General features: G+C 40.2%; 1 protein-coding gene across 2 annotated transcripts in view; it reads right to left on the reverse strand.

Annotated features, from left to right (window-relative positions):
- Positions 1-24,619, reverse strand: part of IDO2 (indoleamine 2,3-dioxygenase 2) — an 86,777-nt gene that overhangs the window by 12,048 nt on the left and 50,110 nt on the right. For both annotated transcript variants that reach the window (XM_015544194.2, XM_042983388.1), the window contains 5 exons: positions 24,308-24,427; positions 21,744-21,862; positions 19,457-19,471; positions 15,165-15,264; positions 12,964-13,081 (listed from right to left, as the gene is read on the reverse strand). In XM_015544194.2, the coding sequence (XP_015399680.2) occupies positions 12,964-13,081; positions 15,165-15,264; positions 19,457-19,471; positions 21,744-21,862; positions 24,308-24,427 (472 nt within the window). The remainder of the gene's footprint in view (positions 1-12,963; positions 13,082-15,164; positions 15,265-19,456; positions 19,472-21,743; positions 21,863-24,307; positions 24,428-24,619) is intronic.

Genomic DNA, 24,619 nt, shown 5'->3' on the forward strand with positions numbered 1-24,619 from the left:
CTGGCCTTTTATTGGGCCCTATTTCCATGTCTCTCCCATCTGGTGCCCTATTCACACAAAAATGCTAAGCATTATGTACAAATTTTCTCTGAAACAGTAATGACTAGCAATAATTTAGTATTTTATCTTCTAAAGTAAAATCATTAGCCAATAGATATAAAATAATTTTAGTGTAAAAAAAGTCAATAGATGTAAAAATATTCATTTATGATTGAAACAAATAAAAAAATTAGCCAATTAGGAATAAGAGGAACAATTTTGAAATGATAAAAAGAATCCACAGAAAACCATTTCAAGTATACATTTTATACTTGAAAGATTAAAAATAAGTATTTAAAAATGTGGAACAAAACAAGGATCAACACATCCATTCAACAATACGGTGTTAGAAATTTTAGCCAGAAGAATAAGGAAAATATATATATTTAAAGAAATAAAAGTTATCATTATTATACATGAAGGAACAAAATAATTCTCAAATAATATGATTTTCACACAGAAGACCCAGATAATCTGCAGATAATCATTAGAACTATTAGAATTAATAATTAGAATTAATTAATAAGAATTTTTTCTATAAACCAGTAACAAACAGGAGTTAGTTAAAATCAAAGATACCATGTTCACTAGAAACAAAAAATAAAGTAACTATGAAAAAAAAGAAGATATCAAAGTCTCTTATTTTGAACGAAATTAAAGAAAATTTAAGAAATTCAAGAAAAAATTTGTCTCTACTGATGGACAAAAAACTCAGTATCAGTATCAAAGAGAAGAAGTGTATCTAAAAAAGAGTTATCTATCTGGATAAGTTTTAGTTCACATCCAATAATATGAAGGCATGATTTCCAGTACCTTGTCCGACTACCTTACTTAGTGTTTCTGTGGTATTCTCTGATTGTCCATCTGCCTTGATCATAAGGCAGAAAGACTGGATATAATATCAAAATCATGTAAATTTTCTCCAAATTAATATACAGATTTAATGCAACAGCAGCAAATTTTTTTAATGTTTATTTTTGAGAGAGAGAGAGACAGAGAGAATGAGTGGGAGAGGGTCAGAGAGAGTAAGGGGGACAGAGGATCCGAAGCGGGGTCTGAGCTGACAGCAGTGAGCTGATGCAGGACTTGAACTTATGAACCATGAGATCATGACCTGAGCCGAAATGGCACACTCAATTGACTGAGCCACCCAGACGCCCTAGCAAAAACTTTAATAGAGATTTTTTTCAGAGCAGTTTGAAAAGCTGATTGTTTACATGAAAGACAAAATGTTGGAAATAGTACAGGCACCTCTGGGAAAGAAGGGCAAGAGACGGGTTTTCTTCACCTGAAAGAGATACTATGAAGCTATAGTTCTGAAGACAAATGATATCTCTGTTGGGAAAGGTAAACAATGACAAAGAGTAGGAAACCTGGAAACAGAGCCAGTCATTTAAGAAAATCTGTTATAAAACAGTGCTAATATTGCAGATTAGTGATTCTTCAAAGAAGGGACACTGAATTTATTTCCTTTGTCATATTACATATAGATAACAATTATATGTGAATTAAGGACTAACATGTGAAAGACAAAACAACAATTTCAGAAGAAAATGCAGGAAAATATACTTATCAACTATGATTATGAAATAATATCTTATGTAAGACTTCCCCAAACACAGACTTTTGCAAAAGAAATGGCAGATACTTTGACTATACGAAAATTAAGAACTTCTGCTTTCAAAAGTCATAAGGCAAACCACAATATTTGCAACACATATAACTAATGAAGATCAGGCTTCTGAGGTTTACAAAAAACTTTTAAAAAATCAGGAAGGAAAAGATAAAAGACCATTAGAAATATAAGGAAACACATGCATTCACAAAAGAGGAACATGCGTGGTGAGCACCCACAAGGACGCACGCACACACACAAACACACACACAGAAGACAGTTAAATCAGGGAATGCAGGAGTGACATCAACATCATGGTAAAATAAACGTTTTCTACTGTCTTTCCCACAAAGAACACTGGCTTAGACAATCACACACAGACAAGAGGGCCTTTGTGAAAGTCCAGGAATTCAGTGGGGAATTTCCAGCACACCACTGAGCAAAGAGATCCAGAACTGGATGAATTGAAGAGGGTAAGAACATTTCACTGTGCTCACATCACCCCTTCCACAAGGCAGCACAGCTCAGTGCTAAGAGATCTCCTAGGGCTGTGATTTTTCCAGTAAGGGAAAATGAGAGCATAAGATTGCGTGCCTGGCTTCCCCAGCTGCAAGGAATGCCGCCACGCAGACCCACTTCTTTCCCATCCCATCCAGAACACTGAGGTGTCCTGCACAACTAGGGAGCAGAGGAGCCTGGGGGTAGGGAGGGACTAGGAGAATGCCACATAGGGCTTTTGGCTGGGGGGTGGGGGATTAAAGGGAGGCAGATTATACTGATCGCCTCACAGATTCCATTAAGAACCCCTCCCATGAGATGCTGGGAATGCTTCACCCGCAGATCACCCCAACTAGCCACGGGTGCCCCTAGTGCTCAGGGTGTCTCACAGCTACACCTTCACCCACTCTGGCCAGCTCCTTGCGTGCACTGCTGAAAGCAGAAAGGGTGAGCCTCTGCCGTTGATTCGTGAGCTCCTCCAGCAAGGTGGCTGATTCTATGGGACTGGGAGAAAGCACACGACCTGAGCCTTAAACACTGCCCCAGGGAAAGCCAATGTTAGGTGGTCAGCACCTGGCCTGACTTTGCAGACCTAGAGAAGGCATACGCAATTAAAACTTTTGCCAAGAGAGGCCTCAGAATCCCTGCCAGGGCTGATGGAAGGTGTTTCTCTCCTGAAACCAGTCAGTAAATACTGGAGAAAGTGAATAAATAACTTCTTCACATAATTCCTGCAGCAATGCCAAGCTTCAAGGAGCACAAAATATCAAGGAAACATGACATTACCAAAAGAAAAAATAATTTCCCAGTAACTGACCCTAAAGAAATGCAGACCTGTGATTTGCCTGATAAAAACAATTCAGAATATTTTTTTTAACTAATTTATTATTTATTTAGAGAGTGTGAGCAGGGAAGAGGGACAGAAGGAAAGAGAGAGAGAATATTAAGCAGGCTCCATGCTTATCACTGAGCCCCCACACAGGCCTCCATCCCACGACCCTGGAATCATGACGTGAAATCAAGAGTCAGACACTCAACCAACTGGGCCACCTAGATGCCCCCAAAATATCTGTTTTAAGGAAGCTAAGTAAACTACAAGAAAACATAATAAGACAATTCAATGAAATTAAGACAACAACACATGAACACAATGAGAATTTTAACAGAGGAAAAAAAATCATAAAAAAGAACAAATTACTTGGAAATATATTTTGGCAACTGACTCTGAACGGTGTTCAGAAAATACCAAGTAGAGAACCTCCTCCTCAATTAACAGTGATCTGGTAAGGTAAGAGAACCACGTATGCACTCTTACTTCTAGGTCTAATGTGTGCATATTTTGGCTAAGAAAAGGGCAGTTCCTAAAAGCCAATGACACAGAGGATCTAAGAACACACCTGAGTTACATCTCCTCTTTTTCCCTCCATGTGGCTTCCTAGAAGAGCAGGAAAATGACACCAAGGACTGCAGCTTCTGCCCAGATGGCCAAGTGCAGGTTCATTTACTGCCTGGCTAGCCATCATCCAGTGTTTCTAAGGTTGTTGTTCAGCAAAACACAAAACATTTTGGTCAAGCACCTTTTTCTTTTAAATCTAAGTGAGTCTCTAGAGAAATAGAACATCTGCCTTTGACTCATTTACACTCATCATAATTCTGTGTCATAAGCATTAGTTTGGAAAACCTAAGGAAACTTGCTTTTTAAAGTTTGCAGGGGTAGAGATTTAGATTTTATACTGAGAAGTAGCCTCTACACAAATGAAAACTCAGCAAATCCTTGCTTTGGATCAAGCGCTATAAAACCACAGCCCCTGAATTACTGTAATATTTTCACATTACTTTAGTAATATTCATATGGTCCCACTCAGGAAAGTAACACAACAGGTGCTCAATTACTGACACCTACAACAAAGCATTGTCGATGCATAATCAAACCATACATCTGATGGCCACGACCACCGGGCAGTAAATTTTTCGTGTAATTCCAACTGTCAAAGCCACGAATTTCCACTAAATGTCTTACCATCACCTTAAGCATGACATATCTCAAAGCAAGCTCATCATCCTTCCTCCGTGTGCCCATTTACTTTGAAAATCAATCAACCCATCAAGCAGAACTTGATTCAACCTTTCAAGTGACAAATCTTTGCCAGGGGTATCATGATTTTTTTTTAACCAGCTTTGAAATCTTATATACATCCTGGACACCTCCTTCTGTCTCTGATCATACCTATACCCTGCCATTTCTTAGTCCTTTTCCTTGATGTCTCTTGTTGGTCTCTTCTGTTGCTGTGACTGCTCTAGCACCTTCTTCTTTCTCCAGATTTAGTAGCATTGTTGGTAAGGTGTAAGCAGCTCTATGTGTCTGGATGAAACCAGGGCTTACTTAAATCTGAAGCATAAGTAGGTGTGAACCAGGCAGAGGGTGAACGGGAAAGAATGTCTGAAACAGAAGAAATAGTGCATAAACAAGCCTTGAAGTAGAGGAAGTTGTAGAGAGCAAAATGGATTCTCTCATGTCAAGCAGGAGACTGCATCAAACAATGACGCAAGTAGTCAAAGGTACCACAGCTACGAGACATTGTCCTGACCAGCATCAGCCCTGACAGCCCAGAACTGAAAACAAGCAGGACCAGAGGAGGTCTGCAGGGGCCCAAAGAACCATTAAATCCATTTAAAAAGGAGAGGGTTCAGGGGCACCTGGGTAGCTCAGTGGGTTAAGCATCCAACTCTTGATTTCAGCTGAGATCATGATCTCACAGTTTGAGAGACCGAGACCCACATCTGGACTGTCAGCATGGAGCCCGAGTGGGATTCTCTCTCTCTCTCTCTCTCTCTCTCTGCCCCTCCTCCACTTGTGCTCTCTCTCACTCCCTCTCAAAATAAGTAAAGAAACTTAAAACGAAAAGAAAAAAGTAAGGGGGGGGGAGGACTTTTGCAGCAAATTATCAGACTCTTCCAACATGACCTCTATGCCTGACCACGAAGAAAAGGCAGCTGCCACTGAAGGCTCTGCCAGATTGATCTCCGAACAAAACCGAGATCCTTCCCTGCTTGAACGTAATAAGCACTAAGTGCCAAGAGCTGACCTGGACCAGACTGAGGCTTTATCTCAACTGTGTGCCCACAGACCAACTTTGCATTTAGTTTGTTCACTTCCTACACCCTTCTGTTATCTTGTTATCTTCTGCTATCTTGTTTGCTTGTTGTCTTCTGTCCTGCTCTGTGTGCCATGTAAGAAGCCAACTTTAATCATATGGTGAAACGTCATTGAGTTTGGAATCCTGAACATGTTTTATAACTGTGGTTAACTTTGCTTTATGATTGACTAAAGTTGACACTGTGGAAGGACAAAACTCATGTGTGCACCTTCACACCATGCTTATGACCGAAGTTCTTTGCAGGAACTACAAGCTAGTGTCAGAAAGAATAGGTGAAGGAAAGCATGGTGTCAAATAAAGATAAATTGAAATTAAAATATTCTGGTGTCAGATCATGCTAGGTCTTGCAGAAAGATTGGGATTTTGGCTTATCCTTAAAATAATGGAAAAACGAGTGCGGGCAATAGGAATGTAATGTGATGGGCATGTATAATTTAAAATTTTCTAGTAGTCATATTTTAAAAGGTAAAAAGAAAATTTGGCAAAATTAATATCAATACTATATTTTAGCTAACCCACCATATCCAAAATATTATAATCTCAAAAGATAACCAATATAAAAATTATTATATGTTTTCTTGTGATAAGTTTTTGAAATTTTGCCTATATCCTTACAGACTTAAAATCTACTTTACGCTTATAATGCATTTCAACTTGGATGTTTAATTTTCAACAATTAACTGACATATGACCTATTCAGTACTAAAGCTGTGTTTAACAAACAACTATTTTACATTGATTCAGTTTTTATGTTTCAATATCAATTCACTACTATTAAATACAATTAAAAATTTAGTTCCCCAGCTACCCTGGCCACTTTTCAAGTGTTCAGTAGCCACATGTGTCTGGAGGCTACCTTACTGTACTGTGCCAGAAGAGAAACTGAAGAGTTGGGGGAGTAAAAGTGCTTCAGCGTGCACTTTTAAAAGCTGATTCAGGCTTCTGTGTACAGAAGGAAATAGATAAGATAAAGGGCAGAAGAGAATCTGTTGTAGGGTCCCCTCCCTAAGGAATCTGGTGAGAAAAGACCTCAGGATAAGGGAAGACAACCTTGCTATGTGTGTAAGTGACATCCCTCACGACCCTGTAACACGAGACCACCCAATCAGACCGTATGTCTATACATTACCCATATATAGGAGACAAAGAAGTAGAAAATGCATAAAAGACTACACCATGTGGCATTCGGGGCTCAGTTTTTCGGGTACAAACCCAACTGAGCCAGTGCTGGCACAAATAAAGTTGCTTCCTGGAAAGAAAGCCTCAGTGTCATAACTGTCTGTGCAAGAAACCTGCTACAAGACCACTGCAGAGTCCTGGCAAGTGATGATGGGAGCCAAGTTCAGAGCAAGCGATGGTAAAAACAGAGAAAAAGGAAGAGATGCAATCGATATTCCAAAAAGAAACTTTCATTTGCAGTAGTGGAGTGTTGTTTCATTCAGATCTGTCCTTCCACTAAAAACAATCCAAAAAGAGGGATAAAGGTTGCAAATATCCTAAAGACATCAAGTAGCTGAAAAGACAGGAAGGAACTGCCAAGCAAAATTTTAAGGGAAAGCAGGAACCCAGAATGGGAGGCAGAAAACTAGGGTGGCAAAACCTCTTTTTCCTGAAGTCATTTCCCAATCCAGGTATGCCTGGCCTTGCTTTTAGTGGCTTCTCTGGATGGTAGGTGTCATAAGTAAGACCCCAGCCCCAGCCATGGGGAGGAATTTTACAGGAGACCCTGTTCATATTAAACTGGGAGTCCCAACTACCTATATCTCAACATCAGTGTGCATCAGAGCTCCCAACCCACCACTCCTTGCCCCCAAGAGACAAAATCGAAGTCACCTTGGCACTGAGCAAAACAGGATTTTAAAAAATCTGTCCCTGAAAAGTTGTGACCAATTTTTTTTTTTTTTTACATTCTTAGCCCAACTTTAAATTGTCTAATTGGTACATGGGCCCTCACTTGCTGAACTTGCTTCAAGATGGTCCAGAATTTTAATGTCCCCAAGAACCAGGAAGAACCAAGTACAAATATTTCTCTGCCCTAGTTCCAAAAGACTGTCTACAAACAATGTTCCAAGGACAATGAGCATTATATAGAATGGAAAAAACAAAAAAAAAAGAGCAAAACAAATCAAGCCTAAACACACACACAAAAAAACATGACAACCTGACAACCAACAATAGGAAAAAAGAAATAACAAGAAGGAAACAATCAAGTGTCCAATATTAGAATCACACACAAATTATGACACAGCCACAAGTAGTATGTTGAAAAAAACTAAAAGTGAGCTTGAAAATGTCTCTGGGGAACAGAAAAGTATGAAAAATAAACAGATTAGATAGTAATAAAATATAACTTCTGGAAATGAGACAATAAAATAACCTTTTCAATATATGTATTCAGCAACAGACTAGAAGCAGTTGACAATGAGTTAATTAGATTAGAAGAATTAATGCAGCACAAAGAAATAAAGAGATGGGGAAAAAACAGCAAGGCTAGAAGAGAATGGAAGATAGTGGATCAAGGTCTAACATCCTCAATTAAAGTTGAAGAAGGAAAACAGAAAGAGAGTGGGGCACAATTTGTGAGGATGTGATGGCTAAGGACTTACCAGAATGATAAGTCGTATCAGTTAAAGAAGCATAATGAAACCAACCCATAATAAACGGAACAACACAGACCCATAAAGAGAAACTCACAAGCAGATCAGAAAAAGATAGGTTTCCCTGACATCTAACTTCTTAGTAGTGACAATGGAAGCTAAAAGATATTGTACGGATTTACTCAACATCTAAAGGAATATTGTTGCTAGCAAATATATTCTTTAGGCATTGGAGTGAAACAGGGCAATTTTCAGACCAGAGAGTTAGCCAGCAGCAGGTCCTCACTAGAGGAAATCCTAGTAGCAAAAGAGATGTGTGCAAAGGAGTGAAGGGCAAAAAGAAGGTTATAATAGGTAAGCAAATCTGAGTGAATCTTAACCATATGCAACAATAATAATCACTGTAGATTTCTGGATATTTTTGATGTGTGATATGCAATGTATATTCTTCCTTGTAAGCCTAAAAACATCTTTTGTGAAGACTCATGGGACTCTTCAATATTTTGAGAACTGGTTTTGTGTGGGCATGTTTCTTGATTTTATGCATTGACATGAGAAAATAAGATTCAAGGTAAAATATGGTGGGTCAGGTGACTAGGGTATACTGAGATTACTATGTGTAAGTAATCCACGAGTGAAGACAACTTTAGAAATATGAATGGAGTCGTTATTATCCCACAGTATTTAGCAGAGAAGAATCCCAGTGTTGATTATTTTCCACTTTGCTTTATTTACTTTCTATTATTATTATTATTTTCAAAGTTAACCTTTGATAACTTTGGATAACTTTTATTACTACCAGAGGTTTCTCTCATCAGTACACAGTTCTGACTGCAATACCTTCTTCAGACTGCACAGGGAGCTGAAGATCCAGAAATCAGTAGGCTGGGAAGGTAGGGGGAATGACTTTCACCAAGAAAATCGTAATGCCTTAACATAAACCAAGGGTACTGAATTTAATTATTGCCGTTTATAAGCCCAAATCATAGAGCTGCCCAACATCTAGACAGTCTCTCTTACTAATTATAAATTAGTAAAAACTTATCAGTTACCAAAAACAAAAAACAAAAAAACAAAACAAAACAAACATTTACCAAATATTGTTTCATACAATGTCAACAATGCTTTCAACAAATCTAAAAATATCTTAACTGCATGCCACTTTTAAGCTTTAATTTAAGATAAACAAAAATGGAAACAATAATTTTGTTTCCAATCAGTTGTAGACAAAGGAAGTTTACAAATTAGGAAGAAAACTTCCTTAGGCAAAATTAAGTGAGCCAGCCAGAAGAGGGTAGCAGCAGGAATTCACACTATCATTTAGTACCAACTCACCGAGTAAGAAACCTGACTTAAACACATGCCAAACTCTTAGAAGGAAACATTTTGACTCCTTGCTATCATTAAAGGAAAAATTCTTACAGGCAGCAATCTGTCAAGGAGAAGATGGAAACTGTGTTGATTCAGAAGGAAATACAAGGCAAAACTTTCCGTGGCATTTTGGAGAGAAATTTATCTCTCAGCGTTTCTAAGGAGGAAATTAACTCTTAGAAACAGGAGGTATTCAGAAACCTGCCAAAAGACATGCTTGTGTAATCGGGATGCTTGGAAATCCGAACATATTTTAGCCTTCCAACAGAGCACAATGCCCAGGCCTGGTTGAGCTCTCTGCAAATCACCCAGAAAAGGGGAGCTAGACACGGATCTTACAGGTGCACAGCGCTGACACTCAGCGAGCAATGCACAGTGTGGGTGTGGTCTAGAAGTCTAGTGCTGTGACGGACTTCCACCTGAAGAGGAGTCCGTCTGCGCTGAGGACTAGGTTAAGGTTGTGAGGTGGAATCACCTGTGGGCTGGGCAAAGGCCCAGTGATAACATGGGGGTTCTCAGAAATATAAATTGAAGCCTTAAAATAAAGAGTACCTTCTCCTCTGCGTTGGGCATGTTTTCAAGCTATCCTGCCTGGAAATGAGGTAATTATGGAAGAAGGGAGTAGAGCACACAACTCTTGCTAAAGCTGAGCTCAGAAAGAAAAAAAAAATTCATGAGCTCCATTTGGTGTGGGGGGAGACGCAGCAGAGGGGAAAGTGCTGCTGAGCTCTAAAGATCATCAGAAAAAAGTCATCAACTACAAACCAGACACAATGACACAATTTATGTGATTCCTTACACCTGGCAGTTTCCAGGGGCACCTGAGTGGTGCAGTTGGTGAAGCATCTGACTCTTGATCTCGGCTCAGGTCCTGATCTCAGATCTCACAGCTCGTGAGTTCAAGTTCCAGATCAGGCTCTGTGCTGACAGCATGGAGCCTGCTTGGGATTCTGTCTCTCCCTTTCTCTGCCCCTCTCCAACCTGTGTGCTCGCTCTCTCTCTCTCTCTAGTAAGTAAAACTTAAAACTTAAAAAAAAAAAAAAAACCCTTGAAGTTTCTAGTATTTGTTATTTTTATCATTTCATTTTTCTGTTTACTGTGGCTGCATAACAAACCACTCCCAAGTGAGGGGCATGAAACAACCAGTATATGATGCTCTTGGAATCTGCGGGCTAGAAATTTGGACAGGACACAGGGGACAGGACACAGGACGGGACACAGGACACACTGCGCTTCACAGTATTTGGGCCCCCAGGTGGATGACTAGAAGACTGAGGACGGTTTGAAGGTGGAAATCTAGAGTCATCCAAGGGTTCATTCGCTTCCATGGCAGCTTCCAACTAGAGCACCTACATATGGCCTCTCCGTGAGGCCTGGTGTTCTCACTCACAGCATGGTGGCCTCAGAGCAGGTGGCATTTTTACATGGTGATTCAGTATACAAGGTAACAGTTGCATCACCCCCTCTAGCCTTCCCTCAAAGCTCACGCAGCATCACTTCTGCTGCGTGCTATTGATTACGGGCATGTCACAGGCCCACCAATACCACAAGTGAGGACACAGCCTGCACTCCTTGAGGACAGGCACGTCAGAGCCACATTGGAAAGGAGCCTATGAGATGGAAGATTTTGTGCCTTGTTTGGAAAATGCAGCCTGATGCACTCCTGTTTCACTGCGGTGACTACAGATACAACTTTTAGAATAAATCATGCCTGTGTGGGAAAATTAACTTTTTAACAAAACAAGGAAAGTAGCCCTGCAATCTCCCAGGCCACCAGACTCCTGCAGGGGATAATGGAGAGAGAGCACTGGGCTGGCCTGGGCTGAGAAAGTGACTCTGACAATGAGCACTAGGAAAGCTTGTGACAGACAGGACTGTGCCCTCTTACTGCAGCAGGCAGTGTGACAGGGTGAGGGGTCTCTCATGAGTTTCCAGACTACTCACTTCTGTTCTTTCATACTAATGGGGTTTGGGGGTCATGGGGGTCTGGAGCTGACTGCCAAGAAGGAATTCTTGAGGTGTCTTTGGTGCAAAAAGGTGATCCTATGAAAGCACAGGGACAGAACCCTTGGGCAGTAAATGCTGCACTGGGGTTGTGCAGAGTGACTGGTTATATACTATGGAGTTGGGGGGAGCCTCCAGAGGGACTTTGACATGCTAAAGGGGATGCCTAAGATACCTGAGGCCTTGCTATTATCAAGCTAAGGTTGTTTTCCCTCTAGTAAGGCATTAACATTTTGACAGAAGGGGGTTCCTGGAGAAATGGTACACTCTGTATTTGCCTCAAGTACTTGTTAAGGGGCTGCAGATTATAAAGAAATGTAATTTTACCTGCCATTTCCTTCTTGCCTTTGTTCCCCACATCACGAAGGAGGGAAGGGTAATATTAGGGCTCCAGGAAACTGAGTCCACAGGTTTCTGGAGATTAGGCTACTGATAAGATTGCCTTTTTATTACAATTTACTAAGACATTTGTAAACTTACTAAGACATTTGTAAACTCCTGTCCTGCACGACTATAATTTATATCCGTTAACCATCTGTTTCCCCTTTCCTTTGTTCTTGGGCAGCCAGAAGTGCCTGACAAATATCACACATACCCCACCTGAGGTGGGGTGGGGGAGGGGGGATGCAGGGTGTCAGCTTGCCTTATGCTCCCTTATCAATATGATCTGAATGCACCTGCAATGTCACTTCCCCTGGTCTTGATGTCCCGACTAATAAACTCAGGGTACCTTGTTAAGGCTCAAATCTATGTCACTCAGTTTAGAGAGCTTGTTTGATGTGATCAGGAGGGCTTTAAAATTAAAATTCAGGGAAGTGGAGGAAGTGTGGATCTGAAATATAAAATAGGATGTTGAATGGAAATAATACATAGTCCTGTGACTTCTGATGGACTTCCACTAGTGCAGAGAGTCTGAGATGACAAATAAATTTACTCCCTTAATAAAAAGTAATAAAGCTGGTGTCCTCCCTTTCTCCCTCCCTCCCTTGCTTCCTCCTGTCCTGTTTCCCATAAACCTCTCCTTTCCTGGACTCCCTCTATTTGTCAGGGAAGCAGGATCCATGGAAACTGATACTTAGATCCTTACCCTCTTGTTAAACAGATCACACCCCTCTCCCACACCTTCTTCAAACACACAACAATTACATTTTCTAGATTCTTCTGATTAAGCAGTTAAGAGCTGCAGTCCTTAGGATAAGATTAACCGGCCACACCTGTAACAACTCCTCTTTAAACTAGCCTCAGAGGAGGAGCGATGGAAGGCCCCTCAGATAAGGCCCAAAGCCAAGGTCAGTCATCTCAGCTTCCACTAGAGAACAAAGAATGAGAGAGGCTTTAGAGAGTGTAAGGACAAACTCTCTCATATCACAATTCTGTCCTTCAGTAACCTAACATTGCTGGATAGAGCTTATACAACCAATGTCGTGTGCTCCACCCTTTCAGCCCCAGCTTCGTTACTGTAAGACCTCTACATGCAAAGAACATTTTGGCTAGCCAGAAGAGGAAACAACTGAATCACAAGAGATATAAAGAACGATAAAACCATGAGAAAGTCACTGCAAACTGAGAGTTCATTTTTCAGTAGCATGAACAACATTTGGTTGCCTTAAAACAAAGACATTGACATTTTGACATTTTATGTCTTCCCGAGCAAAGCCCTCAGCCTTCAGAAGCCTCATACCATGCATTTGTCCTAAAGTTCTGGTGATATCCTGAATGCAGAGTCTCAGTCGCTGCAGGGCTTGAAGCAACAAGTTCTGGCTGGGCTGCAAGATGGCATTCACTGCCTGAACAAGTGCCTGAAGAGGAGATTCATTCACTCAATTCATTAACATTCAGTCCACTGAGGTAGAGCAGCAAAGCTGTGGGAATCTAGAAAAAGGGGACCCATCTGACTGCTGGATTGTTAGGCAGGGCTCCCCAGGGGCATTCCTAAACTAAATATCCTGTGAGGTTTTCCTGAGAGCCAGAATCTTTCTGGGCACCCGTCAGATAGATCCCTAGTTAAGACTTTCTGGAGCTTTTCCATTGACTGCTACTTCTTGTACCTCTCAAGGGCATAACTCTAATCAATTTTGTTCTTTCTTCTGGATCTATCTCATATTATTAATGGGGTTTTGGAGTGGTGGGGGTCTGGAGTCAATGGCCAAGAAACAATTTTTGAGATGTCTTTGGTGCAAAAAGGTGATCCTATGAAAGCACAGGGACAGGACCCTTGGGCACTGGGGTTGTACAGAGTGACTGGTTATATACTATGGAGTTGGGGGGAGGCCTCCAGAAGGACTTTGATATGCTAAAGAGAACGTCTAAGATGCCTGAGGCCTTGCTGCTGTCAAGCTAAGGTTGTTTTCCCTCTAGTAAGGCATTAACATTATGACAATAGGGGGTTCCTGGAGAAATGGTCTGCTTTGTATTTGCCTTAAGTATTTGTCAATGGGCTGCACGTTATAAAGAAATGTAATTTTACCTGCCATTTCCTTCTTGCCTTTGTTCCCCACATCACTGTGGAGGGGAAGGTGATATTAGGGCTCCAGAAAACTGAGTCCACAGGTTTCTGGAGATTAGGCTATTGATAAGATTGCCTTTTTCTTGTAAAGACCTTTGTAAGACCTTTGTAAACTGATGGAGACCCATGTCCTGTATGACAGTAATTTCTATCAGTTAACCATCTGTTTCCTCTTTCCTTTGTTCTTGGGCAGCCAGGAGTGCCTGAGAAATATCACACATATCCCACTTGGGGAGGGGATGGGTTGTGCTAGCTTGTGTTTGGCCCTCAGCTTGCCTTATGGTCCTTCATCATTATGATCATTTCTACTTCTAGGACCTTGAACTAGGGCAGCCTCACTCCTGAGCTCTGTTGTACATAAAATCAGACAGAGTCTGTAGATCCCATAGCATCAGAGCTCCATTCACCAGGAAGACTTCCTTGTTCTCGGGCAGTTTCTACCTTATTTAAGCTATATTTTGAAGACCGATGCTTTACTCTGTATCTTTCAGTGAACTAAACACACGAAGGAGAAGTAAAGTAAGCATATAGTTTCACTTTTGAGACTGAAAGAGGGTGCTAAGGTAATCATCCCATGATCTGGTCACTCTACTGAGGACACAGTAAGCACTCAAAGAATGTTCACCAGGGAAGGTAGTGAGGAAAGACTTAAATCTAATCTAAATATCTTTGTGCAAGGCAAGCATTCCCTAGATGATCACCTGTCACTCCACCTTCATTTGTTTTATACCTGAACTTTCTGTTATCTACCTGACCCCTGAAGGAGTTCAAATATGCAAGCTCAGGGCTAGGTATTCTCAATGAGGGTTCACTGTCCTCTGAAGAGGGTTCACTGTTTTCTGACGCTTTTGCATAACAGTTTTCTCTGCCAGGAATGAATACCCACTTCCATTCTTACTTCCTGCTTAATTCCCATACATCACTCAGATTTTAACTTCAGCTGTCATTTCCCTTTGCCTGATCCTGCAAGTCTGGATTAGGTCTTAGATGTTTTTTCATGAAAAACACTGGGTTTTTGTTTTTGTTTTTGTTTTTTTTCTTGTTACCCCATACATCAGTCCATCTTTCTCTACTGGATGGTGAGCTTCTATGGCATCCAGAACAGTATCTGTCTTGTTCTCCCAGACATACATTACTCAGAACAAGACATGTCAGTTGAATGGTTGAATGGTCATTCCAAGTGATGCAGTAGTTGAAGAAAGGGAGAGCTGTGGGCTAGAGATCAGACCTCTTTTCCCAGACATACACCAAGTAGGACAAGGCCAATACTCATCTATAATTATTAGTTCTCTACAGGGAAAGGGACTTGGTGGGAAGTAAAGCTCAGACTAATTTCTCATTTAGGACAAAAAAAAAAAATGCCATAAAGAAAATACCTTAATCCCAGGTACTGCTGCTTTCTCCACCAAAACAGTCACCAGTATAAAGCCACGCAGGCTTTCTTTCCCAGGAAATGAGAAAATGACGTCCAAGTTCCTTGGGAAGGAAATGACCACATGTTTAGAGAGGTTTGTACACTGTGGTGTGAGCAGGGCCCAAAGACCACCTCAGAGCCAGACAAATGCAAGAGCAAGTAGACTTGAAGAAAACCCCTCTCATCTCTGTAGAATAGCTCTGAGGAGGAGAATCTGCCTCCAGCTCTGCTCCAGAAAGGAAAGAGAGCAGACTTATTCAAGACCATGGTCAAGGACCAGAGGACTCTCAAAGTCTAGCATGGCCTCCCAGTGGAACAGCTGACATATAAGTGGGCAGGCACTGCTGATTCTCCACAGGGCCAGTCTGTGGCCCATCACACCATCCCCGTCAGGAGCAGGGGCAGTCTTAGAGGTATAGTGACCACAGACAACAGCTAATTTCATGCTCCTTTTTTAGACTTGAAACTATGGCCCAAGGAAGCAAAATGGTTTCCCCAAAGTCATGCAGCTGATTAGTCACAGGACCAGGGCAGGAATATCTCATAACTCATGTGAGTGCTTTCTCTCATCAGTGACCTTTTTCCCCAAGTGCTGTATTACGTAAGAATGACAGCTGCAAGACCGTCATAGAATCATCTTTAAAAGACCAGCTATCTAGATTCAAATATCCCAGATGTCAGTCCAATCTGCAAAACCTAAAATTTCACTCCATAAATCACTTCTGTCTCTAACATTTTAAGCATGACCAGAGATGAAAAAAAAAAAAAACACAAAAGAAAAATAAGTCAGGAACTCCATTGTGCCAGCGAAGTTACACTTGTGTGGAAAGTGGCTTCTTCATCCTTCCAATCTCCATCTGCTGAGCTACAGTTTTTATACAGAATGCCTTCATTGAGCTGAGGAGAGGCAATGTCAATTTGGAGGCTAATTTTGCTCTCTGGGGAAAGAGGAGCCTGAGGATGTCTGGACCAAACCTGGCCCATGAGCTCCAGTCCATGTAAAACAAGATATTTCAAAGGGATTCTTCTGTAGCTATAGAAACCACTCTACAATTTTGGCCTTTTCATACAAGCTATGGTGAGACCATAGATCTTTTTCAGGTCTTAGACTTCAAAGAATCACAGAGGATTTAGAGAATTTTTAAAGTCTTTTTTCTTTTCTTGCATTGAACTTTATTTGCTTCATTATGAACAGACTTGAAAATGTAGTAAAGAAAATTAATCCCCTAATCCTTACAAAGCACAGGGACCATTGTTAATTTTTGGACTTTTAATTTTTGGCACATTTCCCTCTAGTCTTTTTTTCAGGCATTTTTATTTTTATTTTTATTTTTTAATTTTTTTAATTAAAATTTTTTTTTAATTTAGTGACTCATCAGTTACATATAGCACCCAGTGCTCATCATAACAAGTTCCCTCTTTAATACCCATAACCCATTTATACCATCCACCACCCACCTCCCTCCATTAACCCTCAGTTTGTTTTCTATCATTAAGAGTCTCTTACGAAAGGGTGCCTGGGTGGCTCAGTTGGTTAAGCGTCCAACTTTGGCTCAGGTCATGATTTCACAGTTGCTGAGTTTGAGCCCTGCATCAGGCTCTGTGCCGACAGCTCAAGCTGGAGTCTACTTCAGATTCTGGGCCTCCCTCTCTCTCTCTGCCCCTCCCCCACTCATGCCCTCCCTCTCTCTATCAGAAATAAACATTAAAAAGAATTTATAAAAAAAATTACAAGAGTTTCTTATGTTTTGCTTCCCACTCTCTCTTTTTTCTCCTTTCCATATGTTCATCTGTTTTTCTTCTTTAATTCCACATATGAATGAAATCATATAGTATTTGTCTTTCTGTGACTGATTTATTTTTGTTAGCATAATACTGTCTAGCTCACCCCACATCTTTGGAAATTGCAAGATTTCATTCTTTTTTTTTTTAATGTTTGTTTATTTATTTTGAGAGAAACAGTGCAAGCATGAGAGGGACACAGAGAGAGAGAGAATCCCAAGCAGGCTCCGTGCTCAGTGCAGAGCTACATGTGGGGCTCCATTTCATGAAGGTGAGATCACAACTATGATATCACAACCTGAGCAGAAATCAAGAGTTGGAGGTTCAACCAGTTGAGCCACTCAGGTGCCCCATGATTTCATTCTTTTTGATGGCAGAGTAATATCCCATTGTGTGTGTATGTGTGTGTGTGTGTGTGTGTGTGTGTGTGTGTGTGTGTATGTATGTATGTGTGTATGTGTGTATATATCATATCTCCTTTATCCATTCATCGGTCTGTGGACATTTGGGCTCTCTCCACATTTTGACTATTGTTGATAATGCTGCTATAAACATTGGAGCACTATGAATCTATATATTTTTTTTTATCCTTTGGGTAAATATCTAGTAGTGCAATTGCTGGATCATAGGGCAGTTCTATTTTTGACTTTTTGAGGAACCTCCATACTATTTTCCACAGTGACTGCATCAATTTGCATTCCCACTAATATTGTAAGAGGGTTGCTGTTACTCCACATCCTCGCCAACATCTGTTGTTTCCTGTGTTGTTAATTTTAGCTATTCTGACAGGAGTGAGGTGGTATCTCACTGTGGTTGTGATTTGTATTTCCCTGATGATGAGTGGTTTTGAGTATCTTTTCATGTGCCTGTTAGCCATCTGGATGTCTTCTTTGGAAAAATGTCTATTCATGCTTTCTCCCTATTTCTTAACTGGATTATTTATTTTTCGGGGTGTTGAATTTGGTAAGTACTTTATACATACTAACCCTTTATCTGATATGTCACTTGCAAATATATTCTCCCATTCTGTAGACTGCCTTTCAGTTTTGTTGGCTGAAATAGTTCATCTTTGCTTGTTTCCCTTGCCTCTAGCAACATGTCTCATAAGAAGTTGCTATGGCCTAGGTCAGAAAGGTTTCTGCCTATGTTCTCCTGTAGAATTTTGATGGTTTCCTGTCTCACATTTAGGCCTTTCATCCATGGCGAATTTATTTTTGTGTCTTGGGTAAGAAAGTGGTCCAGTTTCTTTCTTCTGCATGTTGTCATCCAGTTTTCCCAAAACCATTTGTTGAAGAGGCTGTCTTTTTTTCCATTGGATATTCTTTCCTGCTTTGTCAAAGATGAATTGACCACATAGTTGGGGGTCCATTTCTGGGTTTCCTATTCTGTTCCACTGATCTATGTGTCTGTTTTTGTGCCAGTACCATCTTGTCTTGAGGACAAATGTCTTGAGGACAAGCTTTGCATTAAAGCTTGAAGTCTGGAGTCGTGATGCCCCCAGTTTTGCTGTTCTTTCTCAGGATTGCTTTGGCTATTTGGGGTCTTTTGTGGTTCCATACAAATTTTAGAATCGTTTGTTCTAGCTCTGTGAAAAATGCTGGTGGTATTTTGATAGGGATTGCATTGAATGTATACATTGCTTTGGGTAGTATAGGCATTTTAACAATGTTTGTTCTTCCAATTCATGAGTATGGAATGTTTTTTCCATTTCTTGTGTCTTTTTCAGTTTCTTTCATAAGTGTTCTATAGTTTTCAGAGTACAGTTCATTTACCTCTTTGGTTAGGTTTATTCATATGTATCTTATTGTTTTGGGTGCAATTGCAAATGGGATCAATTCCTTTATTTCTTTTTCTGCTGCTTCATTACTGGTGTATAGAAATGCAACATATTTCTGGGGCACCTGTGTGGCATAGTTGGTTGAGCCTCTGATTCTTGATATCAGCTCAGGTCATAATCTCACAGCTGTGAGATCCAGCCCCACATTGGGCTCTGCATTGAATGTGGAGCTTGCTTGGGATTTTCTCTCTCTCTTCTCCCCTCCCCACATGCTCTGTCTCACAATAAATAGACATTTAAAAAAAAAAAAAAAGAAAAGAACTGCAGTGATTTCTGTATGCTGACTTTATGTCCTGCAACTTTGCTGAATTCATGTATTCATTCTAGCAAATTTTTGGTGGAGTCTTTGGGTTTTCTAAAAAGAATATCATATCATCTATGAATAGTGAAAGTTTGATTTCTTCATTGCCAATTTGGATGCCTTTTATTTCTTTTTGTTGTCTGATTGCTGAGGCTAAGACTTCTAGTACTATGTTCAGTGGTGAGAGTGAAATATTCCTGTCTTGTTCTTTTTCAGGCATTTTTAGATAGTTTATATACTATATACAAAATTTGATGTGCTTTCCTTTTCGTTTATTTGTAAGCTTTTAGTTAGTATGGATTATAAAGTTAGTGAATGATTTCTGAGAACTTACCTGATTTCCAGGGGTCTAGTCAAATTTCAGTATCGATAACCACAAAGAGAAAAAGGAAATAAAAGAACAAATCAGTTTCTAAACTGGTATGCGTTTTGAGAGGACATAGACACAGGCACATACATTTGTGTCCAAATGCACATGCACACACACACATCCATGCACACTTTGGATGTCACAGGTCGTGACTACACTGTGGGTCTGAAGGAGAGCACAATGCTCCACCCCAAATGCACTGCTTTGGCACACTGATTATTTGAACTAATGTTATGTAAGAAAGAGCTGGCACAAGAAGGACATTCTGACTTCCTTTGTTCCCCTGAAAGCAGGAAATAAATCTAGTATGTGACAGGTACCCAACCTGTACCAGGAAAATTAACCCGAGAGGGAATTTAGGGCCAAGAAGCCTGTGTAAATACACCTTCACTAATTTGCTAACCCTAAGCCCAAACCCCTATGTCTTGTCAATTCTTCCCAAATGTATTGTTTTCTTGTCTAAAGGTACAAAGTCTTCCTGTTTTGGTCACTTGTCTGAGTCTCATATTTTATGGGCTCTCATAGGTAAAATAATTAATTTCATTTTTCTTCTATTGATCTGTCTTATGTCAATGTAATTATCAGACCAGGCAAAGAACCTAGAAGGGAAGAAAGGAAAAATTTTCCTTCCCTGAAAGTCACTGTGTGACAAGGAGTAAGCTAAATCTCCACTCACACAGGAGCCCAAGAATATTTAGCCTGTGGCCACCATGATAAATTATCTTATTCCTTTTATATATTTGTCATTGCCACAAACCCGTATTTCTGTTATAATTATTATACTCTTACTTACCTTTAGCATCAGATCAAGTTTCACTTCCTCACCAAGCTGTTTCCTGATTTTTAAAGCCTGCATTGATATAATTGCTTTGAAATGCTTAAGGGCTATTGCTTATGTCCCTCTTTGACATTTGTCTTGTTCTTTAACCATGTTGGTGCCCTTTGCTTCCATGTCTTCCATTTCTCTACAGCACTTAGCTCTATGGAAGGCATATTAAAAGACTCCAAACTTAATCACCAAGAAAGCTAACTACTGAGCCCCAGACTGTGTCTGCCTCTCTGGGATGCAGCCCTGCTCACTCACTCACTGGGCAACTAGCCCCTTGTTGTTGTATTGTTGATTTAACCATTCCAGTCCAGACATTTTTTTTTCCCTTCAACCTTTCCTGTTTCTCTCTTTCTCTTCAAACCAGAAATCCACCTGACTCAACACCCAATGCCTTGACCAGAATTATTTCTGCACATATATATATTATTTCTTTCTGTCAAAACTCTGAGTCAGATTCAGCAGCTGGTCACTAATTTTGTTATGAAAGAACTGGTCAAAGATCACGATTAATAATTATGGAAAATGTATCCTCCCAGGCCTCAGGCTTCCTTAGAGAGATGAGATGGCCTCCCTTCTTCCAAGAAGCACATAAATTAGCCCCAAAATCTATAATGTTATATTAAGTGTTTAATCATCTAGAACAGATTCCCATCATCTCCTCTGGCATTCTTGTGGTACCTACAACCCTCAAGCTGAGGAAGTTCTTCCTCACATCTAACCTAAATGTCCCTTTAGTTATTTTATTAAGTTACAAAAGTACTATTTCTTGTACCTACAGCCTGAAATAAATTTGGTTGTGATAATAAAGTTCAAAGGGAAATTTAACAATTCACGTTTTCCACCCATTCTGATTAATTATTGTTTGTTTAAAACTCACACTATTTTTTCTTTAGACCAATACTTATCTACATTCCCAGCCCAACTTTCCAAGGATTGATGCCAGCTAGGTAGAAGAGATAGCATTATTAATCAAATTCTCAATCTAACTTTCTAGAGCCCTACTCTTAATTCACCTATAATCATAATCATAATCACAATCATTTATGATCATTATATCAGGATGACTTATTGAAGTCACTGGCCCTAATTTGACATCAATGGAAGGCATGTTGTAGAATGGAAATTTGATGAGAGAATGAATGAAGCCTAATTATGCAGGAGCTTGAAGGTCAAGTTAAGAAATTCAGATTGGATGTGGAAGAAAACAAGAAAAAGTAGCCTGCTCCAATGTATTCAGAGTGGATTGAGAAGAAACTTCTGGGACGTGTAAATTTTGAACTTGAACACAAGTTCTTTGGAACCATAAAGCAGACACTAAATATGAACATCTAGAATCACACGTAGCTGAAAACGCCAGGCCTTTACTGTAAGGAGAGGAAGTTTCCATCAATTCACATCCAAAGCACTCACTCCCTGTCTTACCTTTCAGGATCCCTAATGGTCCAGTTTGTCAGCACCAAGTCTGCATGGACCAGGATAGGAGGGATGCCCAAGTTCCTGGAGACTTCAACAAAGGGAAGGGCAAGATTTCTTGGCAGAACCTTTTGGATATAAATACAGGAAATTAGCATACACCAGAAAGAATGCAGCAAGGGAAGTAATCTGATTGCCCTTTACTCCAGTAATCCTGTGGTAGAGAAATGACCTGGGCATAAAACTGGAATTATCTGAGTGACCCATATACACACACCTCACTCTCATATTTTTTTCCCTTAACATTCTAGTGGATATAATGTGTATGAGTACAATCTGAAATATATATGAAAATTACAAAACTGGAACACATACGTATACATAGCGTATAAAATAATCTCTGAAAACTGACTCTGCAAAGAAGGGCATCACCAATGTTTAAACATAAACTGGGGGCTGAGTTGATGAGCAGTGGGAAAAATATCTCTAACTCTTTATATATCTACTTATCTATTGACAGAGATGTCTACATAAATATGTATGTGTGTATTTGTATAAAACTACATATATACATACATGTGTATGTATACACACATATACGTGTGTGTTTATATTTCAATCAGGAACAGGAATGGGGAAGACAGAACACTTCATCCTGTGTGGCAGCCAACTCTGTTCATCACTTCATAAGTCAAACCCAATAACAACTTCAAGACGGTCCCTATTTAACTCCTAAGTTATCCAAGGAACACTCCAGAGAGACATATCTGCCCACAAGTCCAGAAAAACTACTCAGATCTGTGGGAGATGGGGGGGCGGAGGGGGGCGGGGGTTCTTTATCTGTAGACAAAGTTAAATTGGTTTTGATATAAAATAACATTCTTATGCTCCCTATCTCCCACTTGCATTTTTATTTCCCCCTAGGATAAAAGTATCTATTAAAGAAGTCTTGCTTCTGCTTTTGCTTTCCTTGGATTTTTAGACTTGGGACAGAACTGTTTTTCAGGTAAGAAACAAAAAGAACTATAGAGTTTTAAAATTCAAACTTAAGTTTAGTTTCCCTGAGTCAGGGGTTGAGAAGGGCAATGCAAAAGTGAGGTGTCTATTTAGGTAAAGAGTTAGAAGAGGAGATGTAGAGAAAGTTGGAGATGATCCCAGGCCATGGACAGGGGAATCCCTGGTAACCTGGAAGTAGATGGACACTCCACGAAACTGAAGGCTTCCTCCCCTGTCACCCTTTCTCTACCCCTTCCCCATATCTGGGATTACGGTTTAGAGACACAAAAGGGAGGGAGGCCCAGCGGGACATTTTGTAGTGTGCCTAGATTTCAAAGTTTTTATATCAGACGTACATTTTTTTTTTTTTAATGAGATGTACTGACATTTAAGAACTCTGAAGCACATCTATATCTTCTTCTTCTCTCCTTTCTCATTTTCCCTTCCTTTTGTCACAGGGGGGTTTCCTCTGTTTACTTTAAAGAAAACAGGCAGCCTTCACCAAGCAAACAAAATAGGCCTGGGCTGCTCAGTGAACCACGGAGTACTGGAACAAGTAACTCTGATTCCTGGAAAAGGGACACTTAAACAAAATGAAAGGGAGTGGTGCTTTTTTACTGCTGTTAATGGAACTCAGAGATTTCATGTCTCCAGGTTTAGGTTTTTTGTTTTTGGGTTTTTTTTAAATGTTTATTTATTTATTTTTGAGAGAGGAAGATAGAGAGAGAGAGAGAGAGAGAGAGATGCAGGGGAGGGGGCAGAGAGAGAAAGAGAATCTGAAGCAGGCTCTGTGTGGACAGCAGAGAGCCTGATGCAGGGCTCGAACTCATGAACTACGAGATCATGACCTGAGCTGAAACCAAGAGTCAGATGCTCGACTGACTGAGCCACCTGGGCACCCTCCAGGTTCAGGCTGAAACTATAAAAGGTTAAGTAAAGATTTAGAAGAGATTTAAATGAATTATTAAGAGATCAATAATCAGTAGAAAGAGCAGAGTATTAAAAAATTAAAATTAATCTTGTTAATGTCAATGGGTGCCTTTTAGGGAAAGAAGGTTACATTAGTGAATCAGAAGATCTAAGCATGGCCTTGCATTTTACACTAACTTGCTATCTGACTCTGGAGAAGGATTTTTGTCTTCTGTAGTCCCCAGCTGTCTGTAAAATGGGCACAGTGGAGTTCTGTTTACTTTATGGGATTGAGAAAATCAGGAGATAATATATGTGCATAGGAATACAGAATGTTGCAAGTGTAAGCTATTATTAAGTTTCTTTTTTTAATGAGATCTCAGTTCTTGCCTTCATATACAACTTGTTAAACATTCTTGCCAGAAAAAAAAAAAAAAAAAGATGTGAAAGCAAATGAATGGCTACAACTTCTAAAGAAAATTAGCTTCTTAGGGAAAAAATTTCTCTCATGTAAGTGGGCCATTTGTCCTTCCTTCAACTGACAGCCAAAGAAAAGAACAAGAAAGGACCTATTTTCCAGGAAAACAGTGTGGGGCCAAGCAGTGAGTGTACTTCAGGAGCAGCAGGCTTGCCAGGTGACAAGACAGGCATGTGTTTTGTCCCCTTACCTCTTTGGGCTGCGTCTCTCCTTTCTGCCAGACATAGCCCATGGTAATAAAGCTCAGAACCAAGTGGGCCAGGCGCTGTTCCCGGTAATTCTGGAGGAACTGGCAGGTCAGGAGGGGCATCTGTTCAAGAGAATATCCAGAGATTATCAGTTGCACGGTGAGGATGAGCACAGGGGTTCTTTGACGTGAAGGGTTCTATGTGTATAAGGAGCAGGTTATATTTTAGTGAAGGAACTAAGAGCCACCATGCACACCCCATTTCTCCCAATCTTAGGACACTGCAGTATCTGAGGCATTTCAGGGGACCTTGCT

The sequence above is a fragment of the Panthera tigris genome, chromosome B1, assembly GCF_018350195.1.
Source record: "Panthera tigris isolate Pti1 chromosome B1, P.tigris_Pti1_mat1.1, whole genome shotgun sequence".
Taxonomy (NCBI): Eukaryota; Metazoa; Chordata; class Mammalia; order Carnivora; family Felidae; genus Panthera; species Panthera tigris.